General features: G+C 45.5%; 1 protein-coding gene across 2 annotated transcripts in view; it reads left to right on the forward strand.

The window, feature by feature from the left end:
- Positions 1 to 10524, forward strand: part of RAP1A (RAP1A, member of RAS oncogene family) — a 35647-nt gene extending 25123 nt beyond the window's left edge. For both annotated transcript variants that reach the window (XM_061362914.1, XM_061362915.1), the window contains 5 exons: positions 116 to 172; positions 1580 to 1720; positions 5104 to 5247; positions 8384 to 8499; positions 9783 to 10524. In XM_061362914.1, coding sequence (XP_061218898.1) covers positions 116 to 172; positions 1580 to 1720; positions 5104 to 5247; positions 8384 to 8470 — 429 coding nt within the window. In that variant the 3' untranslated portion in view covers positions 8471 to 8499; positions 9783 to 10524. The remainder of the gene's footprint in view (positions 1 to 115; positions 173 to 1579; positions 1721 to 5103; positions 5248 to 8383; positions 8500 to 9782) is intronic.
- Positions 10525 to 13950: the final 3426 nt, after the last annotated feature.

Here is a 13950-nt window from a genome sequence, read left to right on the forward strand (position 1 = left end):
CTTAGCACTTAAGGGAAGTGCAGGGGCTGGCTTTGTGGTACAAGTATAAATAAAGCTGAGATTCCTCTTGCCTGTCCTGTTTCAGTTTTAACTGTCTCTCCCCTTTTATCTCCAGCAAGTGGAAGTAGACTGTCAACAGTGTATGCTTGAAATCCTCGATACAGCAGGGACAGTAAGTACCATTCCTTTTTCTAATGGGTATGGAGTGTTCAAGGCCAGGTTGGACAGGACTTGGAGCAAGCTGCTCTAGTGGAAGGTGTCCCTGCCCGTGGCAGGGGTTGGAACTAAATGGGCTTTAAGGTCCTTTCCAACCCAACCCAGGCTGGGATTCTGTGCAGTAATTTAAATTGAATGATTTTGTTAAATAATCCAAACCCCCAGTGTGGTGAGAGCTGCCTGCAGCCCTGCCAGCAACACAGTGAACCCATTCCCCAGCTAGTGCCTTAGTGCTGGGACATAAAGGTTGGTGGTTCCCCTGCCCGTCACCTCTTCCCTGCCATCCGCCATCATCTCACTATCGATGTGCTGACACAGAATCATTTTACATGTTAATTTTGCAAGTGTCCAAAATACAGAGACACACTGAAGCCACTTCCAGGCAATGCATAAGGATTGCCTCCTCAGCCTACATGGGGAGGATTTCAGAATACTCCTTACTGTGGTGGCATCTCCCTGTTTTTGTTTTATGCTGCTTGAGGCCAGTGTCCTCCCAGCCTGCAGCCAGGGCTGTGCTGCAGCTCCTTTTGCCATACCAGTGTTACCACCATCCAAAATCCTGCTGCTAAACAAAGAGCCCTGTAATGGTTGAGTGCCCATCACAGGGGAGGACATGCTTCCTAAACGTTTTTATTTAGAAAGCTTTGAAAATAACCAACAGCAATGCAAAGGCGTGGAAGCAAACATCGTTACGTGGTTCTGGTAAAGCTTCCTTTGACAAGCTTGGACAAAGGCAGCTCTCATCTGGTACAGAGTTTCCGGCCTGCTTTTGCATTTCATTGCATTGAACCTTTAAGCCATTTTCATGCTAGGAACGAGTAGCATATAGTTGTGTATGTTCAGAGGTGAGCAGGCAGTGCCTTTCCACCCTGTTGTGCTCACAATTGAACAGTGAGGCTGTGACACTGAGGCCTATTCCAGTATCGTGGTAGAGCAGGAACTGAATTTCTACTCCATGTCTGTTGCCTGGGGAAACTGGTCTGATGGCAGACTTGTGTTTAACACCATAGCAGAAGATAAATGGAAGAGCACTACAAAATATGTCAGCTAAATCTTAACACCTTGTGTTATGGCTTGGGGCATACAGCAGTCTGTAGAGATGTAGTTTTATTGCTGCTTTTGGTCTTTTTCCCATTTTTTCAAGGAGCCTTTATCTCTGTTGGGAAGAAGAAAACCAAAGGAAAGGGATGTGTTGATGCTTTTATTAAATTTGCATGCTTTGGTGGATTTCTGTAAGGGGTAAAATGGAAATGCATATTGTACAGTACCGTATTCTTGCCTCCATTACCATAAAAGTATTCCTTTGTAAATGTTCATTAACTGCATTCAGTAGCTAATTGCTCTTAAAACTGTTTGATTACAGGAGCAGTTCACAGCAATGAGGGATCTCTATATGAAGAACGGCCAAGGGTTTGCACTAGTATATTCTATAACAGCACAGTCCACATTTAATGACTTACAGGACCTGCGGGAGCAGATTTTACGGGTTAAGGACACTGAAGATGTAAGTAGAATGGTTTTTCTTCTGCAAATGGTATAAGTGTGTTTGTAAGTAAACTTGCAGGGATTTGTGAGCAGGATTTCCTTCTCAGAATATTCTTTGCTGTACAGCAAAGTTTTATACTGAAGTAAGTTTTCTTAGTGGTGTTGGTTGTTTCCAGTGTTGTTATTTGAGGTCCAGCACCTGCTAAAGGATATAATGAACCCAGATTTTCTCATTTCCAGACTTCCCTGAAGTCTAAGAGTCTTTGGGAATGGTGGGAGTTGATGGAGAGCAACTTCTCAGCTGTTGACCAAACTCTGCTTTTATGGGATTTTGGATTATTGTGTGAAAATACACGTATCCCTTTTCTGAAGGAAAGGAGGATGCTGAAGGGTTAGTGGGTCTGTTGCTCCCATGACAGGCATGCGTGAGCAGGGAGGGTTCAGCTTTGCACGATGGACCTGTATGTCCCTGTGAATGGTACTGGTACTCTGCAGACCACCCTCACTGTCCAAGGCTTTTAAACTCTCAACAGTTTTCTTTGTTCCTTCTGCCTCTTGACAAGGTCTGTAACCCAGAGGATGAATGAATTAAATCATTAAGATACTCTGAAAGAGTCTTACCTACTGATGCAAGGAATCCCAGCCTGATTTGGGTTGGAAGGGACCTTAAAGCTCATCCAGCTCCAACCCCTGCCACGGGCAGGGACACCTTCCACTGGAGCAGCTTGCTCCAAGCCCCTGTGTCCAACCTGGCCTTGAACACTGCCAGGGATGGGGCAGCCACAGCTTCTCTGGGCAACTTCTAAGTAAGGAAAAGTGACATTAAGACAGTTTGCATCCAGTCCTGTTTGGCAGAACAAAACCATTGACTGTATTTCCAGTTTGGGCCCCAGCTCCTGTAACTGGAACTCTTTGGCTTTTAATTTCTTAAGCGTGTGATGTAGTGAGGCTGGAGGGAGCCCTGTGGCTGGTGGAGATGTGTGGGAACTCTCTATAGGTAGACTTCCTCCAAAAGAAGTTGAAGTTATTTTTGCCTACCAGCTGGTAACATATTCAAAGGTTTGCCCTGAGGATTGTGGAAAAGATTGCTTGGTTTTTTACACTGAGAGCTTAAAGGTAGCTGATGCCTTTGACATCAATTGCTTTGGGTTGCGTTGGTGCTTGCCAGTGGGGTTGTGGAAGCCGCAGCATCCTCTTTGCTCACAGCCCTTGCCTCTGTGCAGCCCTCCTGCACTGTAAAATGGGCAAACAGGGCAGGGACATGAATTTAGGCCAAATCCTCACTAAGCCATGTGTATTGTATTTAAATAGGCATTCAGGAAAATGCAGTTTGAGCAATGAGCTGAGCGCACCAGGGTGGGATGAACCCAGCCCGCAGTTCCGTTCCTCTGGGGCTGAAGCACCCTCCCCACGCTGCTGCTTTCCCTTGGATCTTCTTTGCCCCGTATCCTGATTACCTTGTTTTGAATGGCTTTGGTTCCCTCCTTCGTTTAGCAAGCTGAACCTCTATTTATGCAAAACTGATTTCCATTTAGGTAGGGATTATGCTTGCATAAATCCCTGGTAACACGAGTCCTTTATTAGCCTCCCATCAGAGCCCAGCGCTTGGCTCGGCTGCGCTCGCCGGAGGGGAATTTGCACCGTAAGCTGGTCAAGTTCATTGGGCAGCAGGGACTTGCTTTCGTTTTTACTGCAGTGATTCGATTTAATGATTAAAAGGCATTTCTGGTTTGTGTTAGGGGGGATGTTACTTGTTGAATCCAAGCCTGAGAGCCCTTTGAACGTTTCAGCTGTGTTCTGCTGAGTTAGGCAAACACACTCTTTCCTGCAGTTTCAGAACATGTCTCTTAAAACCTTAGTACTTAAGCCATTAAGTTATGTACATCTAACAGAGTTTAAATTCCAGGCTTCTGCATGAAATGGTAGAGGATCAAAAGCTAGTTGTTCATCAAACTCTGGTTTTGACTCTCTAATAAACAATTACTACCTTTTGAAATAACCTCACACAGTATTTCAGGTCTTTCAAACCTGTCCTGTTCAACCATCTAAATATCACCTTTTTTTTCCTCTATTATTTTACATGTTAACATGTGAAAATAATGTTAACATATTTATATTTTGGTGTCAGAGAATTTCTCTTAACTGTCTAGGCAACTGTAGAGAATGGGGTTAAGTGATAAATATCCCGTTGTTTTCTGATGTGAAATAAGCTGCTTTTGGCTTTGCCTCATTTGTATTGTGACTTCAGGTTTCTAATATAATAAAGAAACCTTATTTTCCCCAAAATAAAAGTGTGGTCATTTTCTAATCAGTACAGCTGTGAGCTTTAAATACAAAAATGGATCTGGAGCGTAGTTGAATCTGGAAGAGACTTCAGATATGAACATTTGAGTCGATTGAAAACATACAGCATGTTGTAAATTGCCAGAGGAAGTGGATGATGATTTATTTTCCAGCTGGAAAGTACTCATTTTCTGTTCAAAGAATTAAATGCTTCAGGAAATGGAGCTGGGTGCACACCCATTATCAGCAGTTCTTTTCTGCTTCTACATAGCATAAGGGAAACAGGATGCTGTTGTGTGCACACAGAGCACCACAGTGCGTCCTGCTCATCATCTGTGGTCTCATGCTTCAGAATCCACCTTTGCTCTGCCTGTTTCATCCCCTGAGGTCTGTGAGATGCAGGTCGTCAAAGCAAGCTCCAAAATCCATATGTAGCCCCCAGTTCTCAGGCATAGGAAGTGAGAAGGGCAGGTGTTCTGATGCACAGGGCTATGGGGGTTCTTGGCTGCACAAGAATATTCCTTTTCATTCCCTGTCCAAGGCAGAGCTTTTCAAAGGTGTTTCCATTTATTGTTGTGTGGTTTGACAGCAGGTTGACAAGACAAGTCAAAGGGCTGAAACATCCAGTGTGTGTCTTCAGACACGTGCTGTATGTGCTGTTGACTGAAATGGGCTAAGTTGGCAGGCAGTTTAGTGTCCTGTGACATGAAAGTCATGGAACCATAGAATCAAATAGTTTGGAAAAGACTTTTAAGATCATGAAGTCCAACCTTCCTACGTGTCAGTATTAGGTTGTTTTTTACTAGAATGATGTTGGATGTAGAGACCTGAAGATAAAACTTTACTGGTTGAAGATTGTGCTGAAATATGACTGTTGGGTTTTATAGTGTCCCCTATGTGTTTAATTCTTAGTGAACCAGTGTGTCAATAGTATGGACTTAGTTCAGCCTTTTCCCAGCAGACATCTAAATTCCACTCTAGCCTGTCAGCTCTCCTCTCTCTCTCATTTGTATTGGCATTCATGCTGTCTGTATTACCCTTCTCGCATGCCTTTGTAAGCCACAATGTTGTCCATGAAATTGCTGATGTATCTCTTGTTCTTGCTTGTCTCCTCTCCAGGTTCCAATGATTCTGGTTGGCAATAAATGTGACCTGGAGGAAGAGCGTGTAGTCGGCAAAGAACAGGGTCAGAACTTAGCAAGACAGTGGTGTAACTGTGCCTTTCTAGAATCATCTGCAAAGTCTAAAATCAACGTTAATGAGGTAACTACCGGCTGCTCCTTTGTCTTTCCTACTTCGGCATGAACGCTGCATTAAATCAGCATGAGATCCTTCATATGTTTCTTAATTGGGAAGATTCAGGATGGCTCTGAAGTCTCAGCTTAACAAAGGCTGTGATGCAGTGTATTTAGCTACTGCTTTCTGTTTGTTCTAAGGGGATCTGCTCCTTTTTCTCTGTAAAGGGTGGGTGACTTCTCCAGGTAAGTGCTTTCTGTGGCCTGTGTCGGGGGACATGAATAACAGAGGGTCCTGAGCAAGCCCAGTTAACTGGATGACTCTTATCTTAGATAAACTTTATCTGGAAAGTATACTTTTTCAAGATAGCTGCTGCTGCTATTCAGAACATGGGTTATGCCCCATTGTACTTGTCATGTTGCATGGTGTTGGCTGTTGTTTTTGAAGTATTTGCTTTTCATATTCCTGCTACGTCTGGCTGCTCAGGCAGGCATCCCATCAGAGACCTCCTGTGGCACGCCACTAACTTACTGAGAGTGCATGCAAGCATCTATCTGTCTAAGCATTTCCCTGTGTCTAAATGAGAAACACCTTTGCAGCTGGCGTGCCTTCTGCTGCTGCCTGGGGTGGCTCAGCTCTGTTAAGGGAGCTCTGCTTGCCATCAGGCACCAAGTTTTTATGCTCTGCTCTGAATTATCTGACTGTGACAGAGGCCAGGTTTCCAGCCACAAAAGCTAAGGTGACCCTACTGAGCATAGCAGGTTTGGTGCCAGGAGATAACTGGGACCGTTGAGGAGGCTGTGTGATAAGCAGGAGCAGTAGGATCTTGGACCGGACCCAGCATTAACTTGGCAGCTGGTGGGACTTGCGCAGCTCTGTATCTACCCTGTTGAACAGGGAGGGAGCTCCAGGCTGCATGAATTGCATCTTCTGTGGTTGGGATTAGCCTTGCTCTAGTGTACACTAATCTAACCTGGTAAATATAGCTCGCTGAGCTAGACTCCTGCCAGGAGGGATTTCTGTGTCTGAGCTGTAACGAAACTGAGTGCTAATGAAGAAACTAGCGGCTCAGTCCCCAAACACATCACCGTGGAGCAGAACAAACTGATTTACTTGTATTTCCACAGTTTGTGGCAGAGGCTGACCTCCCATTAGCCAAAAGTGCCTTAAAGCTCCTGAGAGTTGTGTGGGAGAAGGGGTTCTCCAGGAGGCAGAACACAGAGCTGTCCTGAGGCAGTGCATGCCTGTAGCTTACAGCCATCCATAACGTGTGAATCCTGTGTCTGTCTGTTTCCCTGTCATGTCTCTGCCTCCAGTGAGGCTCGGATCAGAAAGAAGGAAATTATTATCTGGAAGATTGGGTTCTGGTTTTATTGTGATCTTAATTTTTTTGGTTTTATACCAATTTATATTGTCTAATTATGAAAAGCATAAAAGCTGAGGAAATCAAAGAGGAGAAACGCCATGAATCAAGCAACTGACTCTGCTGGTTATTCATTTGTTCTGCTGGTTGCTGGACTGGGGAAGTGTTTTCCAGTATTTCCCTACTTTTGCACTTCTATCTTTGTTAAAATCCAGGTGAAAGGGAGATTTCTGTGTGCATTTGGTGGGATTGAAGCAAGCCTTTCATCAAGATGCTAAGCTTTTACTGCAGAGTTGATCTCAGTAGCAGCCCTTCAGATGTCTTTTTGGTGACGTGTGTGATGGTCTTAAACCACACTGACTCTTCTTAGGGACAGTGGCATTCCTGAAACCTTATTACAGACTTCTGCACTCCTAGTGCTAGCACTTAAATGATCTAACTTATGTTTTCAGAGCGATTTTTCCCCTACTTTAGCCCTGGAAAGTGAGAAGGTTCTACCTCAAAACATTCAAGGGTCTCATCTGCTGGAGCATAGGTGGTTGGTGCTTTCAGACAGTGACTCGTCCTGCACATCGTAATCACATTCAGATCATCTTGGCTCTTGTTTATAAAGGCTTAAATACTGAAAGCTGGTTTATACCAGCAGAGATGCTGTCGCTTATTAATTGGTTTCTTCCCCAGAAACTATCTCTTTGTACCTTATCTTTGCTATGTCCGTTGGAGAGTGCAAACTGCTGGTTTTGCTGATAGCAGAAAGCAGCAGCAGTAAGCTTAGGAAAGGAACTGTATTTTACATAAGAGCTTGATTAAAGCCACCATCACGTTCATTTCCTTTGAAACTCTTAACTCTGCACCAGTTAGTGTGTCAGAAAACCTTAGGTTTCCAGTTGTTGCCATTTCTTCTAAACCGTTTCTTTGTCTTCTGCATGTCCTTGGAATCAACAAGTATTTGTGAGCTGTCAGCCACTCCAGGAAGGAAAAAAGTAAACAAGGACAAGGGTGGAGCCTTCTGAAGGTTTGAATGTTTCTCCTCAATACCATGACCTGGCTCCAAGCGTTTTTGCAAAGCTCATTTTGCTATAAATGGGTTGAGTATTGCTGGGAAAACAACTCGCAGCAGAAGTGTTCCCAAGAAACCCGTCCCTGCAGCTGAAAGAGGCCCTTGTAAGCATCCCCTTCTGGAAACACCGGAGTTCAGAGCACATGTTTTGCTTCTCCTTGGTTATTTTATTACTAAACCCAAAAGGGCAGGCAAAGAAGTGAGGTGGTTACAGCTCCAATGTGTTTGGCAAAGAGGCAAATGAACAGTGCATCCTATGCAGCGGGTGTATGAAGACCATTTTTGAAGGTAGAAGCCAAGGAAGAGGGATGCCTTTCCCTACAGAGAGAACACGCTGCTGGCCTAGCAGCACTCTGCAGAGAGGATGATCCTTGAGGATGTTATTGATGTCTTTTAAAAGACATTTTGTCCTTCCCCAGTTTTTCCCCACTTTTCCAAAGCGAGGGATTTGTTGCCATTTCATTGCCATCCTCTTCTGAAGCGTTTGGTCATGCACAGCCTGAAGGAGAAAGCTGTGTGCTGCAGGATGTGAGTTTACAGCTCCCTCATATTCTGCACACTGATGTGAGCTCTGTGCTCTCCTGTTCCATAAAAAGCATGGAAAAACCATGTTTTAGGAAATGCAAGCAGTTTAATGGAATTTCTCCGGCGCCCCCAGGAAGGAGTATCAGCTTCCAGGTTTGGACGCTTGCATCATGTTTTATCACTTTGATTTTTCAGTTTGTGTTTTTCATTTTCAGATCTTCTATGACCTGGTCAGACAGATAAATAGGAAAACACCAGTGGAAAAGAAGAAGCCTAAAAAGAAATCATGTCTGCTGCTCTAGAGTCCCATTGTGCAGCAGCTCTGAGCCAGGTAAGAGCTGTCTGAGTTCTACCTAGAGCTCGGGCAATCAGATCCCAACAGAGAGAGGACTCACTCCTCTTCCTTCCCTCTGCTGACAATTGCAAGTTGAAAGGGTGGGACATGGATTTCAATGCATAGAAATAAAAAGTTGCCCACCCCAAAAAATCCAGGCCAAAACGAAACCAAAAAACCATCCCCAGGTTGGACACGGCTATAAATAATCTTCCTGTGTATCTTGGCAGGGTACTTGGTGTGCTTACAGCTGCTGTTCTGTTGCACTCCTTAAAGGAAACAGCATTTCTGTAGCTTCAGGTTTTAGGGAGGAATAACACCTAGGCCTGCCCTATGAGCTGTTAGTGTGTCTGAGCTGAAATTCATGCTGGATATGGCCATTTCTGTGGCCTAGCTGTGACTGAGTAGGGTAAGTGGAGCTAAGCAGTTAACTTGGCTTCTGATGACTTCTGCTTTACTTATTGAGAAGTCTCTTACCTTGAGCTTTGAATGCCAGAAAATAATAGCTTAGGGTTGTAGGGAAACAATGGCTTTAGGAAAAGAAATTGAAGAACAGTTCTTAAGAGGCTTTTCCTGTTCCTTAGGTGATAGATGTGAATTTAGTATTCAAGGCCAGGTTGGACGGGGCTTGGAGCGACCTGCTCTAGTGGAAGGTGTCCCTGCCCGTGGTAGGGGTTGGGACTGGATGAGCTTTAAGGTCCCTTCCAACCCAAACCAGTCTGGGATTCTTTGATCTACTCTAGATGGTCAGAATATTTCAGGGTCTCCCTCATCCTTTGTAAATCTCTGCCCAGTTCGTTGCCTGCTTGTTACAGGTGGAGCAGGGCCTGGGGAGGTCTCCAATTCATTAGATGTTAAGAACATCTCCTACATATAAAAGACGAGAACTCTCTCCCACCAATTGTGCATCCTTTGCTGAATTCAAACTGCACTTGAAGGCTGTGCCTGGTGGATTGGAAGGGCACTTTCATTATCACAGCAGAAAGCCAGGGTGGGGGCTGTCTGTCACAGCTCTGCTGCAGCCACGATAAAACAAGAGCTTGTTGTTGGGAGTTAATAGTTTCCAAAGTCTTTTCTTGCTGTACTTGTGAACTCAGAAGGTGGCAGGAGCAAACACCAGCACTGGGGGGGAAGATAAGCTCTTCCTGCTGAAATGCTGTGTGGTTTTACTAGCTTGGATGCAGGCTTCAGACCAGTATTTGAGCTCATTCATTTCATCCATAGTTTGAGAAACATCCCTCCTCCATCTATGTTTCACATCAGTTTTTCACTTTCCCTAGATTGCAGGAATGAAGAACTGTTGCCTACATGGAAAGTGCCAGCATTCCCAACTTCAAACCCTTATGGAAATGAATCACATATCTGAAGAAGCTTCTCCTGTTTTTTTATATACTATGAGAAGAATTGAGATCTTAACCTGGTTTGCACACAGTCCCTTGGGAAAAGAAATTGCTCTGTGTATATCTCTTGGAAATTTAAGACAATAGTACTCCTCCTTTGCAATAGCAGTTAACAGAAGTGAACATAAATATCATTGACTCTAGTGTCTGATTATACAAAGGAGCATGGATGCATTTCAAATGGTAGATATTGCTTCTATAATTAAAACTTCATATTGACCATTTTCTCGTCATTTCTCCCCATCAAGCACTAAAAATGTCCCACCATTATATTTTATATCTGTAACTATAGATCTCTATTCCCCGAAACTTCCCTTTGCACTCACTGCAACAAATAACTTTTTGAGTCATTGACTTCATTTTATATTTAAAAGTTTCCAGAATATCATTATTTTCATTCTGCCATTATATTCTAATTAAAAATGTTTGTGCATAATGCTTTGGAAAAATGGGTCTTTTATAGGGAAAAAAAAAAAAAGAAAACCCTGGGATAACTGATTTCTATGGCTTTAAAAGCAAAAATATATAATATACTAAACCAACTCTAATATTGCTTCTTGTGTTTTACTGTCACAGATTAAATTACAGCTTTTATGAATGATTAAATTTTAGTACATTTTCATTTGGTTTCTGTGTTTTTGTTGCGGTTTCCAGGCTTTGGGGTTTATCTGTGTGCTGTGAGTTCCTCTTCCCTTCTAGTAGATCCTTTGTCATGACAGGTACCCCCAGTGTGTCATTAGGCTGATGCGGTGTCTTCACGCACCCTCCTTGTTGGATGTATTTCATCCCATCACGCACTCCAGAAGGCTTCTTTTAATGACTTTATTGTCTTCTTTTGAATGGTTAAAGATTGTATTCAGCTGCAAATGTTCCCTCTGTACTTTTATATGGACAAACTTGGTTTAATCCTATATCAAGGTCTGGCTTTCATCTTTGGGCTCACAGGATGCTGCGCTTTAGGGATGGAATCCCTGTGTTGACAGTGCCACCTGCCGGGCAGAAGCCCACAGTGAACCCTCCTGGTGATGCTCTCCTGGTCAGCATCTCCTCACAAAGCTGTGGAGTTGAAAGTTGGCTCTGTCTAAATACAGCTTCATAAAGCAGGTATTTGCTGTGCGGGTTTTAGGCCAAATGAAGGCGCTTTTAGTTTCATTTTGGGTTTGTTTCTTTTCACTGCCTGTTGGTTTCATAGAGTTTAAAAGAGGAGGATCTGAAGACACCCATGGGTGCTCAGCCTCCATCCTCCTGTCTATATGCAAGTAACAGAACTGCCTCTGTGACCTGTGGGGCCCAAATCCTATCCTCGGTGTGATGCTGCTGGAATTCCTGCAGTGTTGGAGGACCTGCTCCTGCTTCACTTCTGTGTAAGTGACAAGGGAAATGTATCTTCACAGTGGAGAAAACTCAGGTCGGACTTTGTCCTGGTTGTTGGAATGGGGAATCTAAATGTAAGAGGTAGTGAATGGTTCTTCCTGGGTGCATTGTACAGCTTTTTACTGGAAACCAGGGGGGAGAAATGTCTATAAATGGGTTTTCCTAAAGCTGTTTGTTACTGATGCAGCTGAATTGTAGAGATCCCAGTCTCGAAGTGCAGCCCAAGCAAGATGGGATGGAAACATTTGAATGACAGTAATGACAACATCTTCCTACTTACAAGCTACTAGGACAAACATAGTTACTTAGCTGGTTGTCTTCAACCTTCCTATGCACTTCCTTTTGAAGGAGGAGCAGAACCATGGTATTTACAGGTTGGTTATCTTTACCAAATGTAAGGCTATTGTAGTAATAAAGTGATTTTAATGTACATGCTGATTGCTAGAGGTCTCTTTTCCAGCACCAGCTTTCATTCCTGGCACCATAGGCTTAGGAGAAGGGGCTTGATGTTTGCACTTTGGAAGCTGGTTTCTGGGATGCCTGAGAGCACTCCAGTAGATAGATGGAGTTTTAGGTGGTAAAGCAATGGTTGATTGCTATGTTGGTGGCAGCGTTGTGAAGCTCACCATGTGTAGGTGATGTGTAAGTCGCTTCTTGTTGCCCTATTTGGAGCAGAGTGTCGAGGTTTGGGGTTACTTTGCTCCTTGGTTTGGATAACTTGAAGTATGATGAGCACTGCACAGGTTTGAAGGTATTTTGAGGGGGATTTGGAAGCATTTTCAGGCTTTTCACTGAAACAGATCTGAGGTGCCACTGCTGAGTCCCTGGTTTCACTGTCGCTGCTCCACGTGGGACAGTCATGGAGCAGGAATGTCTGGAATGAGACCAAGGGCCGCTGGTTGGTCACACCTCTTCTGGAGTCATGTTTTGCAGGGCGAGCTTTCGAGTTCCAGAGTTCCAGCCTGTTTTCGGTTGGAAGGGACCTTAAAGCTGGCTTTGCCACAGGTACAAAGGGAAACTTGCTGCCACAATGAGTAACCGATACCTGCAGAGCAAAGAGCTTGGAAAACAGGGCTTTGATGCTGATGGGTCTGTGGTTTGTGCAATGGATGCAGCTGCACTGGAGCGGCTTTTCCTACCCTGCTGTTGTGTGACACTCAGTGGGAGCTGCTCCCTTCCTGTGGGAGCCACTGCCCCATTTCCCTCCCCATCACCCAGAGGGGAGTCACACAGAAAATAGCTGCAGACTGCAGCCCTTTTGCATGCAAAGAGCAGCCTTGGGCTGGGCATGGCTGGGACACAGGCCCAGCTCTCTCGCAGGGACTTTGTGTTGAGAAGAGACAAAGACCCAGCACCAGGGCCATTTGGATTCAGCACCTTTCCCCCTTCTCATGCAGGCTCCTTGTCCTAGGCTCACTGTTTGAGGTTCCGGAGCCAGTGCAGATGTGAAATGAAGCCAGGCTTTCGGCACAGGGGAAGCAGGGTGTAAAGATTTCCCGTCTAGAGCCGGAGGGAAGTTCTGCTGGCACCTCTCCATACTGGAGCTATGGTAACGCAGTTGGGAGTGCTGGGGATGGATGTGGGAGCGCTGGGCTGCTGTGCCTGGTGGGAAACGTGTTATTCTGGTGATAAAAGGCTGTTAAACGTCTGCCTGCAATCCGGGTGTCTGTGCTATGGAGCAGCAACCCCAGCAGCAGCGTTCCCTGGCACCATCTATCAAATTACAAGCAGTTTACAACCAGACATAAAAAGGATAGGAGGCAATTAGCCTTTTTCTGCTTAGCAGCTCTTTCGCTTGAGGTGGTGACGGGGCTCCGTGCTTGAGCTGGGAAAGATGGGAAGGAGCAGAGAAATCCTGTTTGTCCAAGCATCACAAAGCACAGGGCTGCAATGGCCGTGGTGTCCCCATATGGGCAGTCTGGGGGGTAAAGAGTGAGGAGATGACAGCTTACAGGGGACAGTGTTGTCTATTGACAGCCAAGGAGGAGGCAGAACGCACGGGTTGCATCTATGGGAGCACACGGCTCGCCCTGCAGTTGCATTTCAGGTCTGGTTGATGGAGAAGCTTTTTGTCCAGGAGATGGTGCCAGAACCGCACAGCAGCGCAGGGATGCGCAGCCACAACCACCACGGACATCACCCCAGGGCCACTGCGGAGCCTGTGGCCATCCAGCCCCCTGTGGAGGGATGGGCGCAGATGTGGGGTGAGCGCAACAACAGCCCCGTTCTGTGACATTCCCGATGCGTGACCCACGCAGGGATGGTCCTCGGCAGGGCAGGGCACCCGCAATGGGCTGGGTGTGAGGAGCAGCCGGGGACAGGCGTCCTCCTGACCGCAGCTCAGCGCATGGCACGGCTCTGCACTCGCTGTGCCTTTGGATGGAGCCAGGCTGAGAACACTGGGGCTGCTCGGCCTGGAGGAGAGAACCTGCGTGGAGACCTCAGAGCAGCTTCCAGTGTGTGAAAGGGGCTACAAGGATGCTGGAGAGGGGCTCTTCATAGGGACTGGAGCGATAGGACACGGGGTGATGGGTTCAATACACAATAGAACCAGTTCCATCCCCAGCACCTGGTTTTGAGTTGCTCTGAGGTGCAGCACCACTGCATGGAGCTGCTTTAAGCACTGAGCATTGTTCTTCACTATGGTTTGGGTGTTGAGCTCTATGGAGGCAGA

The sequence above is a fragment of the Neopsephotus bourkii genome, unplaced genomic scaffold (assembly GCF_033783945.1).
Source record: "Neopsephotus bourkii isolate Nb327-2 ecotype Australia unplaced genomic scaffold, CSIRO-AGI_Nbou_v1 NB_1139, whole genome shotgun sequence".
Lineage (NCBI taxonomy): Eukaryota > Metazoa > Chordata > Aves > Psittaciformes > Psittacidae > Neopsephotus > Neopsephotus bourkii.